The sequence below is a fragment of the Anopheles merus genome, chromosome 2L (genome assembly GCF_017562075.2).
Source record: "Anopheles merus strain MAF chromosome 2L, AmerM5.1, whole genome shotgun sequence".
Classification (NCBI taxonomy): domain Eukaryota; kingdom Metazoa; phylum Arthropoda; class Insecta; order Diptera; family Culicidae; genus Anopheles; species Anopheles merus.
In genome coordinates this window covers 11,424,570-11,450,317 of record NC_054083.1, presented here as the reverse complement: position 1 = coordinate 11,450,317, position 25,748 = coordinate 11,424,570, and the positions used below count along the sequence as shown (strand labels likewise).

At 42.3% G+C, this 25,748-nt stretch overlaps 2 protein-coding genes across 13 annotated transcripts; one reads left to right on the top strand and one right to left on the bottom strand.

Annotated features, from left to right (window-relative positions):
- The first annotated feature begins 138 nt into the window (after nucleotides 1-138).
- On the top strand, nucleotides 139-2,641 carry LOC121594120 (heat shock 70 kDa protein cognate 4-like). The gene is made up of 3 exons (XM_041917085.1): nucleotides 139-276; nucleotides 512-718; nucleotides 805-2,641. The coding sequence occupies exons 2-3, from the start codon at nucleotides 514-516 to the stop codon at nucleotides 2,541-2,543; spliced, it is 1,944 nt and encodes a 647-aa protein (XP_041773019.1). The 5' UTR covers nucleotides 139-276; nucleotides 512-513; the 3' UTR covers nucleotides 2,544-2,641.
- LOC121594122 lies at nucleotides 2,628-24,263 on the bottom strand. 12 transcript variants are annotated; one of them, XM_041917098.1, is made up of 8 exons: nucleotides 24,021-24,263; nucleotides 20,430-21,011; nucleotides 16,858-17,001; nucleotides 15,948-16,109; nucleotides 13,808-13,984; nucleotides 12,511-12,657; nucleotides 7,598-7,884; nucleotides 2,628-7,519 (listed from the first exon to the last, which is right to left on the bottom strand). In XM_041917098.1, exons 2-8 carry the CDS (start codon nucleotides 20,776-20,778, stop codon nucleotides 7,430-7,432), a joined length of 1,356 nt encoding a protein of 451 aa, XP_041773032.1. In that variant the 5' UTR covers nucleotides 20,779-21,011; nucleotides 24,021-24,263; the 3' UTR covers nucleotides 2,628-7,429. The 12 variants fall into 12 exon arrangements, with proteins under 12 accessions (XP_041773032.1, XP_041773033.1, XP_041773024.1 ...); XM_041917099.1 differs by lacking the exon at nucleotides 12,511-12,657; XM_041917090.1 differs by lacking the exon at nucleotides 2,628-7,519 and having other exon boundaries at nucleotides 7,764-7,884; nucleotides 12,005-12,657; nucleotides 23,564-24,263.
- Nucleotides 24,264-25,748: the final 1,485 nt, after the last annotated feature.

Below are 25,748 nucleotides of genomic sequence, written 5' to 3'. Positions count from 1 at the left end.
AATATCTCGTCGCTGCGGAGCGCCGCGTGTCCCTTGCAGCCAAGCCAACGGGCATTCCGTCACTATTTCCGTCACTAGCCGCGTTCGCGCATGGTTACGTGATCTGCCCGACTCGACAATACTATTTTAAGCGATCGTGCAGAGCGACCTCCCGTTTAGTCGACAATTGAGCAGCGAACGGACAGCACGTTCAGCAATAGGGTGTAAGAAAACCACGTGCAGTAAATCGGTGACATTGTTCTTTAGCCGTACAAAAAGATAAGACCGACCACACAGGTATGTAGAGCCATTTTCTGTTCAGGTGAAATAATTTCCCTGATTCCCTGATGGTGCTTCGTGCAAAATGATTACCAACGAGCCATTCCACCCATCAGCAGCTGGATAAATGTCTTCATAACCATGTGACCTTTAGCCGGCCGGTCTAAAAATAGTGTGTTGCGAAATTTGTGTGTTGCGTGAGTGTGGGGAAAATTATAACCGTCCTTCTGTGTGGTTTTCTTACCCTGGTCAGAAATGGCAAAGACACCAGCTGTCGGTATAGATCTTGGCACTACCTACTCGTGCGTCGGCGTGTTCCAGCATGGCAAGGTGGACATTATCGCGAACGATCAGGGCAACCGGACCACCCCGTCGTACGTGGCGTTCACTGATTCGGAACGGTTGATTGGAGATGCTGCCAAGAACCAGGTTGCGATGAATCCCAACAACACCATTTTTGGTAAGTGTTTTGAAGAGGATTTATATAAAAAATATTCAATTTGTCTTAATCATCATGCTCTCGCTCTCGCTCGCTCACCCTCACAGATGCCAAACGCTTGATCGGTCGCAAGTTTGACGATGCCACAGTACAGGCCGACATGAAGCATTGGCCATTCGATGTGATCAGCGACGGCGGCAAACCGAAGCTGCAGGTCGAGTACAAGGGCGAGAAGAAGTCGTTCTTCCCGGAGGAGGTGTCCTCGATGGTGCTGACCAAGATGAAGGAAACGGCCGAAGCGTACCTCGGCAAGAGCATTGCCAACGCCGTCATCACCGTGCCGGCGTACTTCAACGACTCGCAGCGCCAGGCCACGAAGGATGCCGGTGCGATCGCCGGGTTGAACGTGCTGCGCATCATCAACGAGCCGACGGCGGCCGCCATTGCGTACGGGCTGGACAAGAAGGGGGCCGGCGAGCGGAACGTGCTGATCTTCGATCTCGGCGGTGGCACCTTCGACGTGTCGATCCTCACGATCGAGGACGGTATCTTTGAGGTGAAGTCGACGGCCGGCGACACCCATCTCGGCGGAGAGGACTTTGACAACCGCATGGTGTCACACTTTGTCGAGGAGTTCAAGCGCAAGCACAAGAAGGACATTACGAGCAACAAGCGCGCCCTGCGCCGATTGCGCACGGCTTGCGAGCGTGCAAAGCGCACCCTGTCCGCGTCCACCCAGGCAAGCATCGAGATCGACTCGCTGTACGAGGGCATCGATTTCTACACCTCGATCACGAGGGCCCGGTTCGAGGAGCTCAATTCGGACCTGTTCCGCGACACGATGGAGCCGGTGTCGAAGGCACTGCGCGATGCCAAGATGGACAAGGCGAGCATCCACGACATCGTGCTCGTCGGTGGATCGACCCGCATTCCCAAGGTGCAGAAGCTGCTGCAGGACTTCTTCAACGGCAAGGAGCTGAACAAATCGATCAACCCGGACGAGGCCGTCGCGTACGGGGCCGCCGTGCAAGCCGCCATCCTGCAGGGTGACACGTCGGAAGCGGTTCAGGATCTGCTGCTGCTGGACGTGACGCCCCTGTCGCTGGGCATCGAAACGGCCGGCGGCGTGATGACGGTGCTGATCAAGCGCAACACCACGATCCCGACGAAGCAGACGCAAACGTTCACCACCTACTCGGACAATCAGCCGGGCGTGCTGATTCAGGTGTTTGAGGGTGAGCGCGCCATGACCAAGGACAACAATCTGCTGGGCAAGTTCGAGCTGAGCGGCATCCCGCCGGCACCGCGCGGTGTGCCCCAGATCGAGGTGACGTTCGATATCGACGCGAACGGTATCATGAACGTGTCGGCGATCGAGAAGTCCACTAACAAGGAGAACCGCATCACGATCACGAACGACAAGGGCCGCCTGAGCAAGGAGGACATCGATCGGATGGTGAACGAGGCGGAGAAGTTCCGCAATGAGGACGAGAAGCAGAGAGAAAAGATCAGCGCGAAGAATTCGCTCGAGGCGTACTGCTTCAACATGAAGTCGACGATGGAGGACGCGAACATTAAAGATAAAATCCCGGACGCTGACAAGACGCTCATCATGGACAAGTGTAACGCTACGATTGCCTGGCTCGATGGCAACCAGACGGCGGAGAAGGAAGAGTTCGAGCACAAGCAGAAGGAGCTGGAGGCCGTTTGCAATCCGATCATTCAGAAGCTGTACCAGGGAGCGGGCGGTATGCCCGGTGGTGGTATGCCCGGTGGCGGTATGCCCGGTGCCGGTGGAGCTCCGCCAACCTCCGGCGCTGGCCCAACGATAGAGGAGGTCGATTAGAGAAGGGTAGAAGTTGGTGGGGAAAAGCATACGGGATGAGGGATGTAATGTTTAAAGAATAAAACAATCGTACCACCAAGAAGGTGAAAACTGTTAAACAAAAATCATTTTATTCATTCCTTGTCGTACAGGCCTAAAACAATTACTGGTTCAATCACTGGTTTTCGCTGTGTTTTCCTGTTGGTGAGGGGTTTAGTACATATTACGGGGTTTTGTTTGTTTTATTTTCAATTTGCTGAGTGAACTTGTTTTTTTTTGTTCTATTTTTTGTTTGAGTCAGCGCGCGCTCAGATTTTCATACCTATCAGATTCCAGGGCTATTGTGTAGATCGGCATGTGACCGTGGGTGTCTGTATTCCATTATGAAGCGATTTAAACAAGTGAGTACCCTAACACAATACCAAAGCAATGCTTTCTCATGCATCTGCAAGACACGTGGGCACACTGAAGCTTTTTTAAACGAGCTTTGCGCAAGCGATAAGAAAGCACCGGACTGCGCGCACCCCAAACCGTCCGCACGGATCCGCACCGGTTGTGGATGCGGCGAAGCATAACTAACTTCCCGGGGGACTATGGGGTACAGTTTTGCTCACCAAGAAGCTGTCCATCCGAGAATGTTGTTCCATAACCATGTTGTATCGTAGTATGCAGCGTGTGCCCAAACAACACAGCTAACAACGACGAGTTTGCGATAGCTTCGCCTAAACGAAAAGAAGCGCAATAACGGTTATCGATGCTGCGCGATCAAGCACGACACAAAGTTTGTTTCCTGCTGACAACTCTTTTAACTTGCTTCTACCAGTAGCCTGGGAGGATGTTTGATTAGTACTTTGTTTCCATTCCTGTCCAAAGATCTTGCTGGAGTGGTCGTTTTTAACAGGGGTTGTTTTGTCTTTTCTTTTTGTTTCATTCATTTCTGCACGTTTAAGTTTTCTGGTCTGCGCTTCTGGTGTACGGTGATGTATCCTCGACTCGTCTATAGATATATCAGTCTATTTTCAATATTAAAGTTATAATATCAATGCATTTGACGTGTATAGAAAGGGGTTTGTTCATTCTGTTTACTTCTCTAGCTGATTCTTCTCGGTTTCCATACACTGTTTAACCAACGCCATTTAAATAGGTTCAAGAACCGAGATAAAACATGAATGGTAATCAAAGTTTGACTTTAAGTGGAGTAAACTTTTGTATCTTTAAACCTTCTCTTGCTATTTAATTGGTTCGAATTTTTTGTCCACCCTCCTCGAAAATATTCTTGTTTTTTTTTTTCATTTATTAACTTGCTGTTTTAATTTAATCTGTCCTAATTTAAAATATACTCCAACATACACACACTCCGCAAGCACGGGAGAGAACGAAGAGAGGGAAGATTTAAGGTATGTAATGTGTACGCCCGCTCCCCCAAAAAACATTTAACATTTTTGTACATACGGAAGAGTTGGTTGGAAAGAAAGCAAAATGATATCCATGGCGATTGTGTAATGTTCACAACTAGTAATGTGGAAAGCAGTTTAAGTGAGGCTAATTGTTATGAGGCTCACCGAGAAGCGTACTGCTAGAGTGTAAGATGCTGTAATCAATTCCGAACAATTCAGCAAAACATTTTGTGTTAGCTTTACTGGTCAATCAATAGGTAGGAATCAAATCGAAAGTAAACGTAATCTTCACTCCATATGTAACCGATCTAACACAGTTTTAACATTTTTTTGAACTCAAAGCGTTGTAGTTTTTGGTTGGGACTCTCATTCGCAATAAACCATACAACAATATGATACATTATTATGACATTCATCAGAAAAGGCAGCTACTATTACCTTCCGAATAAAGACACATGGTACTTTGCATTGCATGAAATTATAAAATATTTAATTCAACATCCATTGACATTGTATCATAATTATCACAATCATATTTTTATAAAGAAACTCCAATTTGTACATGAATTATTTCTTTATCCAAAGCTTCTGCTATCTCTAGTTTGCCTATTTAGACATCTTTTTGTATCAATTTGTGGATTTTTATCTCTAACGTATCGAAGTTCTTTAAATACTTACAATAACGAACAAAAAATACAAGATTTTTATAAAACTTCAAAATGTGTATGTATGTTAAAAAAATACAAGTTTAGTTTAAATTCGTAGCTTTGATATTGACTTAATTAAAATAAAACATACTAGTCCAACAGTTAATTTATTAGAGTATTTTTCTAAAATTGTTAGAACTGCGTTAGCCTGATGACTTATTGAGAGAGATGTGATATAAATAAGTTGTAACGTTGAAAATATGATCGAAGAAGAATGTACGTCACGCCTCATTTTCAACAAAAGAATTAATTGATGGAATTTAAAAAAAAAACAACTGTCATGTATAATCAATATTTGTTGCGATGAGAAAAATCACAATAAATTAAAAATTAGGCTGACTGATTCACTATCAAATGCAAACCATTTCATATAAGGTATAACCATAAAGGAATAAATGTATAAGAACGGAAAGACCTCTTGCTGATTGTCCTCTAGAAATCGGTTGCTGTCGATTGCGTATGCGAATTATGCAAACACAATTCATTATTCAAGTTTCAAATAAAAAAGTAAGCTTAAAATTTCAAAATTTCTCATTTCAAAATTACATCATAAAATGTTGACTTTATCGATTTGAATTTTTCAAATGTTTGTTAAACTGGAACGACAAACACTTTTGCAAGACAAGACTTTTATACTTTTTACGATCCGGAGCGTCCTCCAATGATAAAGACTGGCTCCGAAAATAAAATCATGAAGGGTCTAATGACTATGCGTATTCTACAAAACAAAGAATTTGGATTTTTGTCCGTCAAAGTTCATTGATTCAACTGATTAAACGGCAGCCGAGAGACATTCTCTTTCGATCACAATTCAAACGTAACACCTCAGTGTAAAAATCAAATAGTACTGTAGTCAAATCGTTTGTAGGATGAATTAAACATAAAAAAAAAACAAACGACATCGAAAAAGGAATTTGAAAAATCTGCATCTTTCACCAACAGGGCACTAAATACGACAGCTTGGATACACGAATCGCTTGGATAGCATTTGCCGCACATGGGAAAGTTAAGAGCTAGAGTACAATGCATTTTTGTTTGTCTACATCCTTTATCATCATCATCACATTCCACGTCAACAGAACAGTTCGCCTTACACGCTACACGCTACTTGTATAAAGTAATGGTTTTGTATTTTAGAATTATTTCTTAATCAATTCATCCACCTCACTGTATCGTCACGCTTATCCTCTTCCCTTTCCCCCCATTACTCGACCAGTGCTCGAGTCGAAGTCCAGCAGAAACAGTTCCGTAGACTCCTCCCGACCGCCTGTCCGATGTTATAGCTCGTCTTTCTTCAGTTTTCTCCCAGAACCAAACAAATCCTGATCCTGAGAATCCTTATCAGTTTATATGTTATGCCTAAGGCTGAGCACGAATAATCCCGTTGATGTTTATTACTTGTCTTAACATTAATACAACATTTAAGTCAACATGAACGTGCTAATTTTACTGGGTTTCTGCTTTCTGCTTTCGGTTTATATTTGCCGCGTGTCGGTTTCGGCTCACCGTACCGGTGTACAATAGCGATGTATCATTCGTATATAGGTTGCACACCCAACATAGTTTCCGATTTTTTGATTCAGCTGCAATTCGCTGCTACTGCTGCTGCTGCTGCTACTGACTGGGTTTGTTTTTACCTTATAGACCTTGCGTTTTTTGTTGTCTACGTAAAAATACTATTGAAAACTTGGAATCAAATTGCTTTGCTTTTAAGTAGTTTTGTCTTACTAGAGATTTAGCTGAAATCGTATGCAAATCGAAATACGGTTGTTTACAAAAATGGTTTGAAACTGGTTTGAATAGATGAATTTAAAAAACATTACCGCACAACTCGCGTGCGCGTCTGACTGGTCAAAGGCTACTGGCAATAACTGTTGCAACATTAGTAAGGGCTTTTATCGTAATAGTGTTCTGTAATCTGTGTGCGTGTCTTGTATGTCTTATTGGAGCGTTTTGTGATATAGGTTGGTATTACAAAGTATGGCTTGCCCATAATATAGCGACTCACCGAAACTAGCGCATTTTGCTGCTATGTTCGTGCTGAAGGTAGTCATAAGAATGATGCGCCAATGGTGCTGTCGCACACCGAAGCACACGTTTGCTGAGGCCGTATTCCTTTGCTGCTGTGACACTGGATTAGGTGTGTAAAATGTGATCTCGATTTAAACTTAACTACCGCTAGTGTAAATTAGCTTTAAATGTCACATAATAATAACAAATTGGATAATTTTCCGATCGTTCGTTCCCTAACAAAAGTGAGAAAATATAAGGTTAGCGATGCGTTTTGGTGTTGCTGATTATTGGTTACTGAAAGAAACAAGTACGGTCGCAATGTCGCGTGCATACTGAGGACCGTGTACCGTCTCTCTGTATCCTATTATTGCTTTGCGGTAACAGCTCACAACAGAATGGAATGCAAGGAAAAGATCACACAATTTCAACCGATTTGCGGTGAGACACGTGCACCGATACAGCCAACGTCCCGATGAACGTTTTGATTTAGTTACAGCTTCTTTTACTTGATCCGTTTTGGTTCGCCGACTACGTCCCCAAGCGCGCGTTCCAGCATGTTCTTAGCGGCTCGGGGAAGTTTTCCATTCGGCAGGCGAGGGCAGATAAAGTTCCGTGACCATCATGTAGTGCTCACGTTTGCCACCATTTGCGCCACGCCCGATTCATCTAGGATTCGGTTGCTTATTCGGGGGTGTTTTGTTTGTTTGTTTTACTTATCCGTCTAAAAATTTCCATAAAATGGGCTGCTATATAACATTTGCCTACAATCACCTTGCCTAAAGTGCATCCACTATTTCAACAATTCCGTAGAGCTACACGGTCCGTCAAAACATCCGCCCGTACTATCGCTCACCGATCGTTGGCTAAGGTTGGGCGAGAACTGCAATCAAAGGAAAGGATAGAAAACGTACAGAACTGTTATCTTCGCCTTGGCAGATCGGTCCAGAATGTCACCAACCTCCTGCGTCTCGTCCACCGACGGTAGTATGTCGTCGACCGAGTTCGGAGTCATCGGACTGGGGGTTGTCAGTATCGGTTTGTTCATAGGGCACGATATCACATCACCGATGATGATGTTGGGTTTGATCTTCTGTAACTGCTGCTGCTCCTGGAGCCGTGCCAGGTGCCGCTTCATCTCCTGCCGCAACTCCTTCTGCTGAATCTCCTGCTCAAACCGACGCATGCTGTAGCTCCGCACGGACGAACTGGTGCTATGCACGGAAGCTAGACTGGGTCTTCGGGAACCTGATGGTTTGATAGCAGCCCAGACAACATGTAAAAAGACACACAAAGAGATGAAGAAAGCGAGAGAAAGAGAGAGAGAGAGAGAAAAGAGGAAAACATATTTTCACCATTACTGAATTGTCCCTTGACTGCACCTTGCTGATGTCTAGTGTTTGCTTTCTTCTGCGATTGCGAATGAACCAATGGCGTGTGCATTACGCGTTACAATTGGTTTGAGCATGTGAGCAACCATTGAAAGTGACAAATAGATGTAGAACACAGTGGTAATAGTAGTAGTAGTAGTAGTAGTAGTAGTAGTAGTAGTAGTAGTAGAAAGTACGATATACGATTTGCACTTGTGAAATGCTGACAAGCTGGCAGTGCTACACAAAACAATGCATGTTACCATATACGAACAGAAGTGGTAAAGTATGTGCAACATAAATTATAGTACAACAGGGCAGCGTAGGAGGGTGCTTGCCAGAACCAAAAAAAAAAAAAACTCGGCCCAGACAATGGTTAAATGTTGTAGCGGGCAACACAAGGTAAAAAATAGATGTATAAACATACTCAATTGAATTGAACCATTAACACATTTGTTATAGCGATCGAATCCATTCATTTTGGGACCAGCAATGATGCCCGCCACTATCATTAGAACCAATGCCTTAGCATCGCCTTGCACAGGTGACTTTTTTCACGGCTAAATGCAGCTGTTACATGTTTATTGCATATGTTTTATTTTAATTATAATGTAAATAAAAATTGCAATGAAAAAACTTTGAGTAACATGTATGCTGATATAAATCAAGGCAAAAGTAAAAAACAATATAGAATTTACAAATTAATGCAATAACCATTGTGTGAGATCATTAGTTTCGTTAGTTAATCAAGCGCAATTGAGTAGCAGCACAGTGAGCTTCAAAACATTGCATGGAAGAAAAAACTTAAATAATTTGAGCTGTATTGTAGTTGTTAGAAAGTAGTTTATCATTGATAGATTTATTCAATATAGAAAAAAATATTGTAAATATTGACATATGCATTTACACACTTTTAGAACTAATTTTTATAAAAAGTTTTGTGTTTGTTTAGATTATGTTGTGCTATGCAAAAATACATAAACAAATATATGTGTTGCAAGAGTGTTTTATGTCGTGTCGATAAGCGGTAAAGGCAGTAAAACGGAAGTAAAGATTAATATCATTCATTTGACGCAATCAGCGCACGAAGCATGAAGAGATGTGCTGCGAGATGCTTCAAAGATAGCGTAGAAAAGGTTCAAAATACGAGCGATAAAGGGTAACTGTATGACAAACACAAACGATATAAGAAAAGAAGCAAAAGAACAAGAAAAAACACAAATAAGAACAAGATTGAGAACAGAAGAAAGTGAAAAGCATAACGGTTATGAAACAGATTTTCGAAACGTACAAAATAAAGCCATTTGAAGAAAACCGAAAACTATGACAACAGCTTGTAGATGTCAGTTTCATTACCAGATTCGTGTGTAGTTTGTGTGTGTTATTACGTAAATCATTTGCGCCATATTGCTTATATGCATGAAACACTTCTGAAATTAGTTCGTCATTGAGGGTATTAAAAGAAAAACATAAACTTACGCTTCCTTTTCGAAACGGAACCAAATAGATAAAAAGACGGTTAATGATCAAACACTAAGTCACAAACACACAGCTACGAGCACACCCAAAACACACCAAACAGCTATGCACACGTAACGTGAGGACACACGTACACTATTGTTTACAAATGAGTGTTGTCTTTGTCGTGTCTTTCTACCCTAGAAATGGCAACATAGAAATGTATGAAGGACGACCGATTTGTTTTTTTGTTTTGTTTAGTTTTTTTTTTTGCAACATGAACAACAACAATGACAACAGCAACAACAACACTAAAAACAACAAATGAGAACAACACTAACGACAACACACAAAAACTCTACAGGAATGGAATCCCGTGGCAGGAGGCAAACGCAAAGCTCAGCCAACCCAGAACGAAACATCCTTGACAATTGTTGCGGTTTGCATGTTTTGTGCCGTCGGCAGCGCGTGCCATCATTCCATGCCGTGTTCCGGCTTTCCCTCCTAACCCAACACCTGCAACAGTGTGTTGGGCGGGCACGCAATTGCACTACTTTTCTAATCGTTCACCAAAAACAAACGGCACGACTGGCTGGGTATTTGGCAGGTGTGGGAAAGTAGAATTTAAACGTACTTTTGCGTGGCATGTTCTCGTGCCTAACGAAGTTGTTACGAAAGTGTGACGCTTGCTGTGTACATTAACAGGATTGATCGATAGGATGGGATTTGTCGTTTTGTTCGGGATTGTGCAATACGTAATCTTTCGCAACGTAATCTGTTGCACTTGTGTGCATGTTTGGTTCAACAGTTAAACATTGTGTAGAGTACAATGTACTTCCATGTATGTGCAAAATGCAATGTACTTTACTGCAGTGAACATTCGAATTTGTCCAAGTTGTTGGATTGGGATTGAAACTGAAATATTGTACACAATTTGCAGCTTCTTGAATAAACAGGATAATCATTTTTGCTTCAACTATTGCCCAATATCAATTGAGATTTGATAAAAAAAGAATAAATTTACATAAAATTAGCCTAAACTAACTTTAAATTGAAAAGGGTGTATTTAAGTAGACTTTTTAATATTTCAAAATCTATCGTGGCGGGTAGGTAAATTAAATATCTTGCTGATTACAGGGTTTGTCACGATTTATTTGAATCGTCCCATTGAACATCAATACAATTGAAGCAAAAAAATCCGAGAAACGGACAAAAGAACTAAGAACACCCAAAAATATATGGGAAACAACCATACATTTTCAGTCCACAACAAGACAACTTTGGGCAACCCTGTAATAACATCCAAAGAAGCTTGTAATTGATTTCATTTCTGGCCACATTTTAGGAAGCAATTAGGGATAGGAATAAAGCAACAATACAATTATTCAAAAACCAATGAATCAAAGTTATATAAAATACGTAATATACCTCAGAAAGAGTCCTAATGACGGACTCTATTCAAATTGTTAGAAAATATTTTCAAAAAATTCTCAATAGCTACTCAATTGTTTCAGTTATTTTATTTATGCCAAAGAAAGTCTCTTTCAAACTCTGTAGACAGCTCTTCGGACCATATACGTAGTACAAATCATTAGTGCAAACTTAACCATAATTTTCAACAGATTCAATATCCTGTTACGGAATAAAATAAAGCCAAAAGCCTATAAAAAAAGATAGACATCACCGACGTAGGTCGTTAAGTTAACCAAGAGATAGTGACTCCTCATCTGCCATCGTTATTTTCTTCTCTAGATCCAGCCACCAAGACAGACACTCCAAAGACAATTAAAAAGCAATAAAATGCTTTCCTCTGCACCGGAAAGCGTTACTTCCAATGGGTAGATAAACAGAGACACAATCACTGGTCAGCTATGGAACAAGCACAACGCAAAGCCGGCCATTATGGCACCATTCGTACAAAGCCAAACGGCAATGTCTGTGTGGTGTACATCAGCAGCCGGATGGTTACAAATTACTGTTCCATTGAGTTACGATTATTCACAATCAGCTCCTACCAACCTGGTCCCAGCCGCACCTAATCAATGGACCGGATTACAATCCCAGCTACACATGCCCCACACACTGCCCTTAAAAGCCACAGAACAGTAGAGGAATTATGGTTCGGGAAATGGTCGGAAAGGAGTGAGCTAGTAAACAGTCAGTGAGGGGAAGTCTGCGACACGACACACGGAGGTACAAACTAAAGAAAGGGAACGCCAACGTAACGCAACATCTAAACACACCGATACATGTACACTAGCGGAGGGTTCCCGTCCGCCCGTTTTTGTGGAAAAGTTGGTGAGCGGACGGTGGATAGGACCGCGTGGAATTTGGTACGGGATAGGGACCGTAAAAGAGCAGGGGGTTGGACATGGGAAACTTCCGGGCTAGGAGTTCCGGTTATCATTCAACAGTCATTTGGAGATGGCTGCTTTTGGAGCGGAGGGAGTTGTAGACAGATATAGATAGATAGATAGAAGGTGTGAGAGAGAGAGAGAGACAGAAAGAGAGATAGCCTGGATGGAGTGAATGTGTTTTACCGCAACGTTTGCCACCTCGCTCGCCGGTGTCGGCAACGCGCCCAGCTCGATGCTGTCGTGCAGATCGTAACTGTAGCAGTGATTGACAAACGGGTCGGCCGTGCCGTGTCCGTCCTCGCCGTCGAAGCTCGAATCGTCGTTCGTGGAGGTACCGTAATGGTATGGTCCGTGGTACTGACCATTGCTGCCGCCGGCACTGCTGCTGCCGGCCGCGTTCCCGGTGCCGGGGCCGTTGTCCCTGCCGACGTTCACGTTGGTGTGGTTGCTGCCGATCAGCGCAGTGGCTTTGCAAAACTTGGAAAACAACTTATTGTGCGTTCTGAGCGACGGTATGTCCAGGTAGAGCAGCTGCTTCTGGTGCTCCAGCTGGCGCTCGAGATATTTGGTCATATTGTCGTCGCTCAGATAGCTGCTGGGGTGCTGGGAATCGGTACTAGTGGATTTACTATTTCTAATTGCAGATATGTGACATGATACAAGCAATATGGCGGCAGAACGGGCCGCACCTGTACGGGAGGTCGACACCAGGACCCCTTTGGAGCCGTGCAGCGGCGCACTGGACGATCGCCGATTGCCATAGGAACCGATGGAACCGCTCGAGCGCTGACTGGAACGAGATGACGGTCTTGCCGACTGTATTGTCAATGGTATCCCTGTTGGTTTGCCGCACGGATGAGCGCGCGAACGGTGACCGACGTTTGCGCGTCGTCGCGCACGTTTCGAAACAGGTTCGCGCCATCCATCGGATCGGCACCGAGCGTGTGTATTCATTTGCCATCGTGATGTGTAAAGTGTGTAATTAGAGCGTAAAACATGGTCAGCATGAAATAGAGAGAAAGAGCAATAAATAGAAAGAGAGATAGATAGCCAGAACGACACACAAAACAGAACGGAAATTAATGCATAAAATTATCAATCATCACCCGTCAACCATAACGCAGAACAGAAGAATGAATAGTCGTTTAATAGTTGTTATTGCAGTGTAATGCATGTTTGAAATGTATGTACGATGTGTCGCACCAGTGTAAAGCCTATGAATTATTAAACCCAGTTGAAGGATGGCCTAGCTTAAGTCTATCGTGCGATATCATATGCCATCGTTGTATTGTTAGTATGAGCATCCCGTGATCATGATACTCGTTTGCGAATCAACTAATATTAGAGAAAAAAGCGACAGGAAAATGCCTAATGCTTCTTCATGCAGCCCAACTATACCTATCGTGTTTTATTGTTTATATTTTTTTCACATTCTTCGTGACCATTTTGAAAATCGCCTAGGAGGAGAAAGTTGACCCCGGGTTTGGTTCGTGCCTAATGTTGGAATGTCATACGGTCACAAACGGGCAACGGGTAAATAGGACAACACAAAAAATGGGCTTAGAATACAACTGCTAAAAAACAACTACCGGTCCGCGGACCAGAACTGCAAACTGTAGCAGTACCTCCGGAAATGGAACCGAAAAACGCGCCACCAGCGCTACCGTGGCCCGTCCAAGGTCTTGGCGAATTGGCAAGACAAGCCGAAAGCCGAAAGAAAGAATGTCAACGGAAAAAAAGAAACCGTTCCGAGTCAGGGGAGAAGGTTAAAAAGCTAGAGGAACGAAACGGTCTGACACGGAAGAAATGATAAAAATAACCAAAACCGGGACAACTAGAGACAGGAAGGAAGTGAGAGAGAGAGAGAGAGAGAGAGAGAGAGAGAGAGAGAGAGAGAGAGAGAGAATATAGAGAGTGAGGGAGAGAGGGAGAACGACAATCTAGATCTGCAGCGACGGCCTGAGCTGACCCGGGGGTATACCGTACCTGTATCACTGGAAAAGAGTATGGGCGGTGCGAGGTTCGCATCGCCGAAATGCCTAGGTCGAGGATATTTTGTTTTGCTAAATAAATGCAGCACCATGCAAATGAGCCCCGCCAGCACGGCAATGCCGCTCGTGACACCGAACAGCGTCGGAAGATCCGCAGTTATGGTGGCCATGTCTGTGAAGTAGATTAAAATGTTAAACGATTGATGCGGATGCCGGAACCGCAACGCTTGTGCTGCTAGCTGCGCGAAATGCCGCGTGTCACTGTGGACCTGTCTATGTGAGTGGTACCCCCTTCTTGTACATGTGTAACAGCTGTTAAGCCCAGTGGATTATGGTCATTTTTACTATATTTTTCGACGAAGTTTTTATTGCTCTTTTTTTCGTACAATTCTACTAACCAGAAAGCTTTCTCCCTTCTGATAGAGAATGGGCTCACTGCCAACGACGGGCTGTGCAATTGGAAACTGAAAAAAAATACACACACACACACACTTTTCGTACGTAAATCGTACTATTATCGTGGGCAGCACCCTTTGCTGCAACAGCGAATCCTTTTTTTACAGCATAAATCAAACATCACGTATCAAACGGAAACTTCATACGGTGAACAGGATGGATAAAGGTGGGATGAAATGCAAATATTTTTTTTCAATTTCATTTTTACTCAAGCATGTATGGGAATGATTGGACATTACATGTTCTAAAAGATTGTGTTGAATTCGAAACGGTTGTTTCATTATGCCAAATCATTTAAGATGCAATTATGGAAGCTTATCTAATGGCTTACTGGCTCTATGCCATTCCATCTGGCATTACCATAAGAAAAAGGCAGGCAAGTCAAAAAAGTAACATTTGCATCAAACACAAGAAACTAAACAGTATATATCTACTTTTGCTTGTTCCAAACATTTTTCAGGAAGATCCATTTGATTATAGAATTAAGTAGATCGATCAACAAAAATCCTCGTACTTACGCGAAGAATTAGACAATTTGAATATCAGAAAACTTCGTGACTTAGTGCAATTTTAATAAATCCTGACAAAATAGATATTTTCTTGTACATGGAAATGTATCTCGAAAAATGTCTTATTACAGGGTTTTTCAAGTGTGTTTCGAATGTTAACATTGTTATTCACCACATCCAAGATGTTTTTCAACAGCTGTCAAATGATTTATTTGCTTTTAAATGAAATTTCAGTTTCAACACATAACAAAGAACTGTCAAACTCAATTCAGCTTGAGTCGTGTTGAAAATCATGTTGGAGATATTTAAAATTATTGTGAAGAAAATGAAATGTCAGATTGATGTGGATTAACATCTTGCACGCGGTGAATAACAATGTTTACATTCGAAACTGACTTGACAAACCTTGAAAGTCATGTTGAAAATCATGCTGAAGAAATGCAAAATTATGATGATGGAAATGAAATATTAACGTTTTGCACGTTACGAAGAACAACCGTTACATTCGAAACTGTCTTGGAAAACCCTGTATTTACACCATCTACATCCAAATATTGCTATAAAAGTTTTTTAAAACATCACATTCTATCGCCGAACGTGTTTGCTGATATTCGATTAAAGGTTCTGATTGTTTGCTATTATTATCAAACCTTTACAAAGTCAACAGCGTCAAGAAAAAGATCAACCAAAATGGCTTTCATAGGGACTTTTTGTAACAAGGTCCAGTTCATATGAAATCGATACTTACATATTATGGCTATCTTGCAAATGAAAACGTAAGGTCACATACTGTTTCTATTGTATTCAGATTATTCTTCCAGAGTTCGGTATGTTTTCCTAGTTGAAAACGTACAAAATGTAAGCTATGGTGAATACTTAGAGCGAATGAGATACATTTTAGTTCTTTTCAACAATCTATTTCTTTTTGGGGTCCTATTTCAAGCCTATAGCACGTTTTGAGATAATTCTATAGCTGCAATTACTTTCTACGGCCTTGCACACATGCAGTCTTTAGCATTGCATGTCAACCAGGTTATCACGAAACCAGGATTGTCAGCACCATTTGTATGCACTGTTCCATGGCACTCTGTGCGGCACAGAAACCACAAGTGACTACTGCGGCATTGCGCTACATTCTTACAGACACTCTAATCATCTTGCCCCACTTACCTTGTGTGCAGAAGACACGTTTCGTTGGCTTCGAATAGCTAACGGAGTGGAAACCGGGCGCACATTGACAGATGGCATTGTGGACGATCTGCACGCACATCGCGTGCTCGTCATTGTAGATGCAAGTCTGATGGTAGAAGCATTGTTCCCCAAGTTTTTTGGCTGATTCCGATGTGATCCGGGTATGTCAATGTGAGTGTGTGTGCGTGAGTATGTTGCAAAAATGGAAGAGACATTACACGAATGATTAAATACTATTTATCTACGAGAAAACATTTCTAGAGATTCGACAACCAATCATGTCAATGCCATTTCAAGCATGTTTTTCTACCTCAAACAATGCGGACCTTTTTATACGAGCAGTTCCAGTTTCTGTTTGGTTTCCAATCCGACTCACTTACCCACATACTGCCCACACATTCCGCAAACGCTCAAATCAAGCGAAACATGATACGTCCGAAACGGCACCAACGTACATTGACGGCGAAGACAATTCGAAGCAATGTTTGCCGACTTAAAACGAGGTCGAAACGTTCTAAACGTGCGAGTGCTCTTTTCCATGGGGATAATTTGAGAATTTCGCTGGCCTTGGGCCAAAACCCCCCCAGCATTGGCTACCGCTTATAAAACGTTCATTTTCGTCTGCGGTCGACCCACCACGTCGCAGTGGTCAAGCCGGCCCGGAGCAGAGCCGGAGCAAAGGCGGAAGAGCGGAAGCAAAAAGGGGTCACAAAAGGTGAAAAGAAAATAAATGAAACAGGAAGACGGAAACATTGGCATTTCTGGTGGGGGGGATTTGACGTCGATACCCGTGCCCGCGGTCTCAGCTGCACGGGAGAAGGGCTAATGGAAATCGGACTGACTTATGCTACCCGTGTGATGCGAGCGATGCTCGGGTGGGAAAACTTACGCTTGGCACATCCTTTCAGTATTCCAATCAGCACGACGTAATCTTTCTCGCAGCTGCAGGTGTTAGTCGTAGGATCACAGTACACGTGATGTAGCTTGGCGTGGCACGTAAACTCGCACGGTGCCCCGACGTACATTCCCTTCGCTGAAATGAAGCCAAACAAGCGGGAAAGAAAAAAGCAGCAATTAATTGTGAGAGCTCGCTGATTGCGTTGATGTGGATTTGATCGATTGAGCACGATGGTGGTGCGATGTTTAGGTTTGTCGCGTAGTTTTGGATGTATGAACATGCTTTCGTAAGCTTCGTAAGCTTTCGTAAGAAATTCAAACATCGCCACTTCCGACTGGGGGTCGATAAAGTTGCTTTTGAAGACACTTGCACAACATAATATCATCATGAATTATGCAGTGAAATGATAAAATAGCACACAAAAACAAATTGTAAAAAAAAGTCACGTTGCCTTCCATCAGCCAAAATGAGGTATGGCACCACGGGGATGAAAAACACATAAGAAAGTGGCAAAGAGTTACAATGTACGCCATAATTTTGGTTTTTATTATCTTTGCCACGGTACACGGTTGAAAGCTTCGCTGGAACGCTGGAAATTTGCCAATTTCTGGCAGCGAAAAAGAGTACGAAGCGTGGCAACAATTTGGGTCAACTGTTACCGAACCACCGGCAGGGTGTCTATATTACCGTCTAATGTTGTCACCTCTAATTCCCCGAGTCGTTACTTTGCTGCCGGGTGCTGGCATGCAAACAAATAAACAAGCGCGGGCGGTACTTAATGTCGCAATTGATTGCTGCTGCTTGCCAAAGGCTTATGAATATGTAATCCTTTACATAAATGGTAGTTCCTTGCGATTCGAAATTTATGGCATCTACATCGATTGTAAAATGATATCACACTAGTTCAATAACAATAACAAAAACAAGCGCACATGGAGCACAATTGCTCCATAAATTACTATAAAATCAGTGTGACATTCTGTTAAATTTCACCACTGCAGCTCTTCCCCTCAACGCGTATGAATCGGACGCGTAAGCATGCCAGCGGACAGCATTAAACATTCAACTAATGTACATTCTGTTTAGCTGACACCGCTGCTTATTTCGCTTAATGAGTGACTAACCACAACAACACCGCTGCCTGCCGATGCTGCCGATTACTCGTTTAACACGCAGCAATAAAAGGCAATCATTAAAACGATCAAAACACGATAAGGCATGAAAGCGTTGGACGTCCTGAAGTTTGGTGGCACAGCCCACAATGAAAGGGCACAGCATGACCGAAGGAGAGTGAGAGACAGACAGATACGAGAGAGTTTATAATCGCATCGCGTTCCAATAGCGTGACAGCATGGAAAGTTGAATCCTCACGAGAGCTTTTTGCTGCAGAGTTGCTATCGCCTCAAAAGCTCTTGTTTGCTGCTTAACTCACTATCACGCTTCGCGTTTTTTTGTTGTTCTTTGTTAGTTTTTGTAATCTTGCTGTATATCAATAAAAGGGGACAGATTTGGCAGGTCCAATTGTGAAGTATGCGTTGCTACTTTTAAGCATTTATGATGTTGCATTAAGATAATGAACACAACATAGATTAACATGAAGATTGAAAATAATGTTCGAAGTTTTATTTTTCCTTCGACGTTGTGAAAATTCACCTCTAATTGTTTATAGTTTTAAATGCAGAATAAACTTATCATGTTTCATATCTATCTTTTCTCGCTTGAAATACATGTCATATGTTTGTTATTTGGTAATATTTCAAGTACGTCTCTTGAGAAAAGAAAAAAAAACGCTTTTCTTTTTGTGTCAAGACGTTCTCTAATCCGCAGTTATTATATCTAGCATTGCGCAGCTATTGGAAACAACGAGTTGAACCTATTCTTAGAAGCAGGAAGTATCAAACCATGAATACGTTATTTCCATGGCTATACGTTACGGTTTCCAGTGACAGCAAGCGGATGAGGAAAAGCATTAGATTATTTATTCAGTCTTTTTTTTTTCAGACCAAAGCATCAAAAGTACCCGTGTCTTATTGGATTTGTCACAAACGCAATTTGACTCAACAGTACCGAGAAAGTATTGACACTAGGGTTTAGAATATGGCTCGATAGAATTCCCTTTGTGGCAAAAGCTGCACACTTTTAGAAAATAGGACCATATTCTATACTTTTTTGCATTGGATAATCAATTATTAGTTTCGCGGAATCACAAAAGGTACATAAAGATTTTTTATGACACTTTTGATGACATTTTATTTTTTATGACATAGTGATAGTTTTATATTATATACAAAGTTCATCGAAAGAATAAATGCTTCTTTATTTTGATAAACCCAGATAACTCAGACGTGACTCAAAACAATATGAACTTTATGAGCTTAACTTTGCAATGCTTTTTCATAATAAATGTAGTTATGGTTATTAGAAGTTGGAGCATATTAAGAAACACCTAAACTATTTCTTGTAGTTTATCTTTTTTTATAAGGCATCATTCATCAATTACGTAACTCTGAATGAAGGAGTTGGGGGGTATAGTCAAACGTTATAATTAATTACATGGGGGAGAGGGGAACTTCACTTTTCACTGTCGTGTGGAAATGGCACTAGATTCAACTATAACGCTGCAAACAAGTGTAATGCCTATCCAATTATTTTCAAACACAATTCGTTTAAAAAAAACTGGAGATGAAGTCAATTCAGCTAGCCCCTTTTTCTGCATAGTTGATCATTGGTCATAATTGTACGGATATATGCATAGAAAAGGCAGCCGAAACTCCTACAAACAGTTCGAATACCAATTTTGTTCGTAATACGTCATAAGGAGACATGCGTAACAAATTAAGCATAACATGTTATGTGAAATAGAATATTCAATTTGATGATGATACAATATCGAAAAGCCAAAGTAACATTTCTGCAAAGATGGACATATTTACGGAGGACCAGAAAGATGGCGGGATATATAACGCTTCTGATTGGTAATGCAAGAACATTGCAAACGGAATTTGACTCATCAAATCTTTTTGTATTTGATTGCTGTATGGGAGAACTTCTATTTATGAAAACTAAAATATATTTTTATCTTGTTTCATTTTAAACATTGTGAATGTACCACAATAAAGTTAAAAAATGAAAAATTTACAAAATATCCGATGTTGTTCGATAAATTAAGCTATATGAGGGGAGATAGCGGGGGAGGCTCAATCTATTGCTTAATTTTTTGGGGAAGGGGGGAGGGATTCTTCCTATGTTACAGTTTGTTACGCTAGGGAGGAGAGGGTTGACAATTTGCAATTTTTGCGTTTCGTTATTGATTTGCGGATGACGCCTTCTGAACTTTTGCTAGTAAAACTGCCTACAGGGATGTAAAAGGTTCAGTTTTACTTCCTTTAAAACATGTCAATTAAAATCACTAATGTTTTGCCTATTATTTCATTTCAAAGTCATCTTTTTGCTCGTGCTATAAAATACTATTTAAGCCTGTCAAAAATGCATTCCTCTTTGACGCGTGGTTAAATAATTTTTCCACTTGTTTTGACCACAATGAGAAGCTTATGACCACTTACCCGATTTATTGTTTACTATGTCGTACTCATCAACGTAGTCATCAAAGTAGTCGTCGTCCTCATCGTCGAGTGGTGGTGCGACCATTTCTGGCAGCGGGCGTGTCTTTACTGCAAGCGAGGTGATCGATTTGGTGCCGGTATGCGTTTCGATCGCGAGCGTCACCGGAAGCATCTTGATAAACACGTACGACAGATAGAGCAGCGCAAAGGATGACTTGCGCAGGATTCGGTTTTTGTACTTATCGCTAATGAGGGTGTAGATGATCTTATGGTACAGGAGGTGTTTCTGCTTTTGATGCTGCTTCACTGTACATCCCCAGACACTGTCGGGGAAGAAACTCACTATCATCTTTGATGAGTTACACCAGGCTGGGCATTGCGTGACGGGAGACTCATTTAACAACGCATGCAATCCTAGACGATGGCTGATGGTGCGAGGCTCCACCGTAGCAAAGGGAACCGGAACGTTTCACTTCACTGGCGGCAGTGTTGGTGATGGTTGTGTTTGGTAGCGCACGCTGTGCAAGCCAGTTCTAGCACTTATTAGCAACTGCATACTTTACATCTTTGTCTAAGTCGATTCTGCTGACAATTTAAATGTGTCATACAAAACTATTATTTTCATTGTTTACAATAAATCTTTATCAAAGAATATTCAACGAGACACAATAACGTTAATTCCAGGTTCGATTTATAACTATGCAAAATTGCAACGGCTTTTTCGCTACGTGAAATCGAGGGATTGATATAAACTTCATTCCTTAAAATAAATATTTGGATGTAAAAACTTCAATGTCTTTGCTCATTGCAAAGCACTTTCCTCTGCAAATGATATGAAACAGCACTGACAGTGAGGCACACTCATCAGTTTATGACCAATCACGCACCTTCACGACCGTGACTGGTCTTGAGATTAAACACTTAATTATAATCCACCTCACGCTGCGTTACGGTCCTGCACGCTCGGCAGGCTCGTGCTACTTCTTCAACCGTCAAGATGCCTTCAACTCGTTGCATGCATATCGCTCATACTCGGACTCTCTTAAACTAAGAAGCTTCCGGCAACTAGTTAGCTGAAGCTTTCGGTTGGAGAAAGGAACAAAACAAAAAAAAGCCTAAGGTCGTACGCTAGAGAGATAGGAAAACAAAATGAAGTATTTCCTTCCTAGCCAAACCTCATCTGCCTAACGTAGTTAGTGGCCGGTCTCGGTGGCAGCGGAAGAGCCATACGGAACACACGGCACAACAATCGTGCCCCAATAAGCCACCCTAGCCTGACCTACATTGCGCACGTAGCAGCGTACGGTACAGTACTTCCGTCCTGTCTTTTTCGCTTCTTTTCCCTCGTTCTTCTTCCCTTTTTGCCATACCGGGCATTGTCTCGCATCGCTGTGCCTAGAGGCTGAGGGAAGCAACGGACTACGATGGTATCGCTTGGTCACATTATCAACAGGAGTCCGGCCAGCATAGCCTGGCGGGAGTTGAACAGGCTTGAGCGGGCGTAAAATTGCCGTCGTTTTTGGGACAGCCTAGATTTGTGAGGCGGTTAGACTCGCAGCAACAAGATCTTCGCTGGAAGTGCTCCAACAAAACTTTGGCGCATTTCGAGCCCGAAGCCCCTCGTCAACCAGTGCTAATCCAGTGCAGGTAACGAACCGCAAGCTATACTTAGCGCCTTAACACTGACACCCAACAGTACACTACCTACGGAAGGGAACGTGTACCTTGTTGGGTAAAGTTGAATCGATCTCCCGAAATAAAATTGCTCCAACAACTGGACATTTGCTTACGTCAACTCCGGTTTTCGATCGGTGTGCTATTTTCATCGCTGTTATATGTTTACCCGGACTGGAGCGTTTCGCTTATTAAAGTTGGTCGATTTAGATAGGCCCATCGTGTTGCTGTATCATGAAGCCGGTATGTTATTTTCCAGAATGTTATTCTATCAGCCGTATGAGCAGGCGATAGGACCGACAGGACTCTCACAAGCACAAACACTCACTCTCTCACTCCCTCTCTTCCTCTTTCTCTCTCTCTCTCCCTATTTATTTTCCTTTTTGTCTCTCCGTAACTAGTCCTCGGAACACTTGACTGGTTCGTACTGCACATGCCCAAGCAGGTGCTCAGAGTTGCATACTGGCTCTCGCATGCTAGGAGCTTCGGCAGCAGTGCGTGGCAGGGACGGGTATGAATGATGCGAAATCGGTGGGGAGGAGCGCGCTTGGCAGCAGCCAGCCATGCGAAACGGGTACGCACAATGCCCTCCAAAAACGGAATTTTTTCTGTTTTTTTCGGCGAATTCAGTGACTTCAAATGTGAGCTACAGTTTAAAAACGATATTAGACCGTCGATCCGTCATCGTGGCTGCAACAGTCCGGCTTATCAGGTTACATAATGCAATGCAATAACATTGGGCTGTAGTGTACTTGCGGATTCACTCCAAATCAATAGGAAAGAAAATTCCTAGTCTGTTTCAATAAAGCTCTCAGCGACGGCAAAGCAACCGAATCTTCGTAAGCGATTTATTAATCCGATTACAGAAAGAGATTCGCACGTCTATCGGCTTTTTGGGAAATGATCTGCTGTAGAAAAGATTATGATTGTACCTATCTTTATTTTACGATAGTCTCCAATAATCCAGAAAGGATCTTCCAGCAGATGTGGGTCGAAAAACACATAAAAAGATACTTTCTATACCATTGAAATGCATGCAGGTTCATTGTGTCTCGAGTTATTCACTCAACAGGAAAAAATGAATTACAAAATTGTTACACCTTTGCCAAAGGATTTCCCCACTACTGGCGCATTTCGTTATCTTTGGCAAAGGTGTAATCGATTTTACGAGCACCATCTTCAGCCGAACTGTCGAACTGTCTTATCTACCACAAAATATCCATTTACACAAACACACACACATAGACACAAACACACGCACTTAGCACCTACACAACAATATATTCTGCATTTTCTGCGATCACGGCACAATCTAAATCCATGCAACGCCGCTTGGATACATTACATAAATCGATCATCATTTTCGGTGGTGCTTTACCGAACGAACTAAATTTTCACGCATATAGACACTAGCGGATCGCAATAAGACCACTCGCGAGAATTTCACTATCGCTTCTCACCAGACGGTTCTGATAGACAGCTCCAACCCCAAAATGCTTTTTAGCCGTACCGATGGCGCCATTGCTATCGTCTCGTTTGCGCTGGCATTTTCTCGGCCGCTCGGGATGCCTTCCTTTCGTCCTGGAGAAACTGACTAGAGGGCACCCTGTCGGTACACGGTGGATGCGTAAATATGCACGCGTGTATGTGTGGCCGTATGTGTATGAGTGTTTGAACTTTAACATAAGTGTGAAGCGGACTTTATTTTTGATTTTTCCACTCTTATTTCCTGCCCGCACACTTCACACCAATCATTCAGGTCCATTCCGAAAATCAAAAATGTCACACAAATCACTGGCCCGAGGCTCCGTTTGCAGAGCGTTTTCGTTGCTTCACTTCCTGATTATGGGACAATAACGCGGGGAAGGAGGAGAGGAAGCGGAGGAAGCAGGAAAGCAAATGAATGTGAACTTTTACTTTCAATCCTTGCGTCCGAAATTGATTTTTTGACTTTTACACAAACGATGCTTGCTGCACGGTGTGTGCGTGTGTGAAGAACAATTCAATTGGAGGAAAAGAAGGTTGTGTGTGACTGCTCAGGCAGCAGTGAAATATAATTGGTGCCCTTTTTCTCCAGTGTTTGTGTGACAGGAAGAAAAAAAAGTGTGTATGCGAGTGTGCCCCAGCGTCAACTGGTTGTGTGTGCTGCTTGGAAAGTAGTACAACGTGAACTGACTCGGTGGAACGGGCTTTTTCGATTCGGTTCCAAGTTTTCCCTCACCAGTACCCGATGTTGGTGTGATTGAGTTCGCTCACCGAAACAGAGCCTCTCATACTCTCTCAGCATTCCAACTGCTCATGCTTTTCTCACCACTCACCACGAGCAATCTCACCAGGGACAGGGAACTTGAACGAGGAAGGTGAATGCTATGTTTATTATCAGGAAAATGACATGTGTTTTGGTTTGTTTGCAAACTGTCACACAAGGCAAAAGGTAAACAAAATGTAACTTGGGCGAGCAGATTGGGCCTGCGAGCAGGTGCGTCCTCGCAACGGACCAAACGGAAGAATGAAACAATGGCAACAGAAGCGTGTATCAAGGGTACTTCCCAGCATCGTCACGATTTAGCATCTGGCGACTGGAGTGAAGTGGCCGAGGACCACTAGCATTGCCTGCGGGCCGAAGTGTAGCCGAATGTGCGAGATGGAGATAACGTTACACTTGACTGAAGCTTTGCCGAGAAGAAGAGCATAATAACAATAAATTAGCAGGCTGGTCCACGAGGCGCCGTATATCGGTTTCATGTAAATAACGCTAACGTCAGATGTAATAGGATAGCGAAAAGTCGGCCACAAGAGGATTCTAGCACGCTGCAAACAAGACAGATACAGTGAAGAAGGAGGCAGGGCGTCTCCTACAATGTGTATGCAAAAAAAAAAAATTTCTTTCTTTGCTTTCTAAATGTTGACATACACAATATGGAGAATGAGTTGAAAGACAAAATCGAACGATTTGTTTACTTATTGCTGTTGAGATTTTTTCAGTCGTTAGTTACACCCAAACGTCTGCTTTTATTTGCAGTCATAAAACAGACAAATTTATTACACAAGAAGATTGATTGATTTTCTGTTCAAACAATTAATTGATTTGTTTTACATTATGTGCTTTGAGTACACGCACAATGCCGTGCGAGTGTATTTAAAATTTATAGGCTCTGCTATTGTCTGTCTGATCTATTTTTCAAACAATAAAATGTTCATAAATTATTCTCAAAAACTATACACTGAAAACAGTGTAAATTTTGCGAATAACCATGCAATGCCGGAATGTACTAATAATAACACAGGAATGTACTAATAGCAGGAGTGTATTCAGATGTTAAAAGTTTGTTTGGCACAATGGAGCTTTAGGTGTAATACGTGTGAAGCTTTACGCATAATCGGAGCTTTTTCTAAAAATGCTTAGAGCATGAAAAGCTTGATACACAACTTGACGCCATTTTAAAAATGACCTTATTAATTGCAAGAAGTTAAAAATCATGTTGAGACAAAAATTCTAAGCTTTTTAATTTAATAAATAATTTAATACCTAGTGGAACAATATAACAATACAAACATTATAAATATTTATAAATTATGGATGGCAATTAAATTGAATAATGAAGGTCATACTTTGAAACGACGAAAACCACATGATGTATATAC

Bases quoted from the DNA above. Each gene is read 5' to 3' on its own strand.
- LOC121594120 (XM_041917085.1), top strand. From the start codon at position 514: ATGGCAAAGACACCAGCTGTCGGTATAGATCTTGGCACTACCTACTCG. The intron at 719-804 runs GTAAGTGTTTTG...TCACCCTCACAG, and splicing joins TCCCAACAACACCATTTTTG to ATGCCAAACGCTTGATCGGT.
- LOC121594122 (XM_041917090.1), bottom strand. From the start codon at position 20,778: ATGATAGTGAGTTTCTTCCCCGACAGTGTCTGGGGATGTACAGTGAAG. The intron at 17,002-20,429 runs GTAAGTGGTCAT...GCTTCATTTCAG, and splicing joins CATAGTAAACAATAAATCGG to CGAAGGGAATGTACGTCGGG. The intron at 13,985-15,947 runs GTAAGTGGGGCA...TCTACTTCACAG, and splicing joins ACGTGTCTTCTGCACACAAG to ACATGGCCACCATAACTGCG.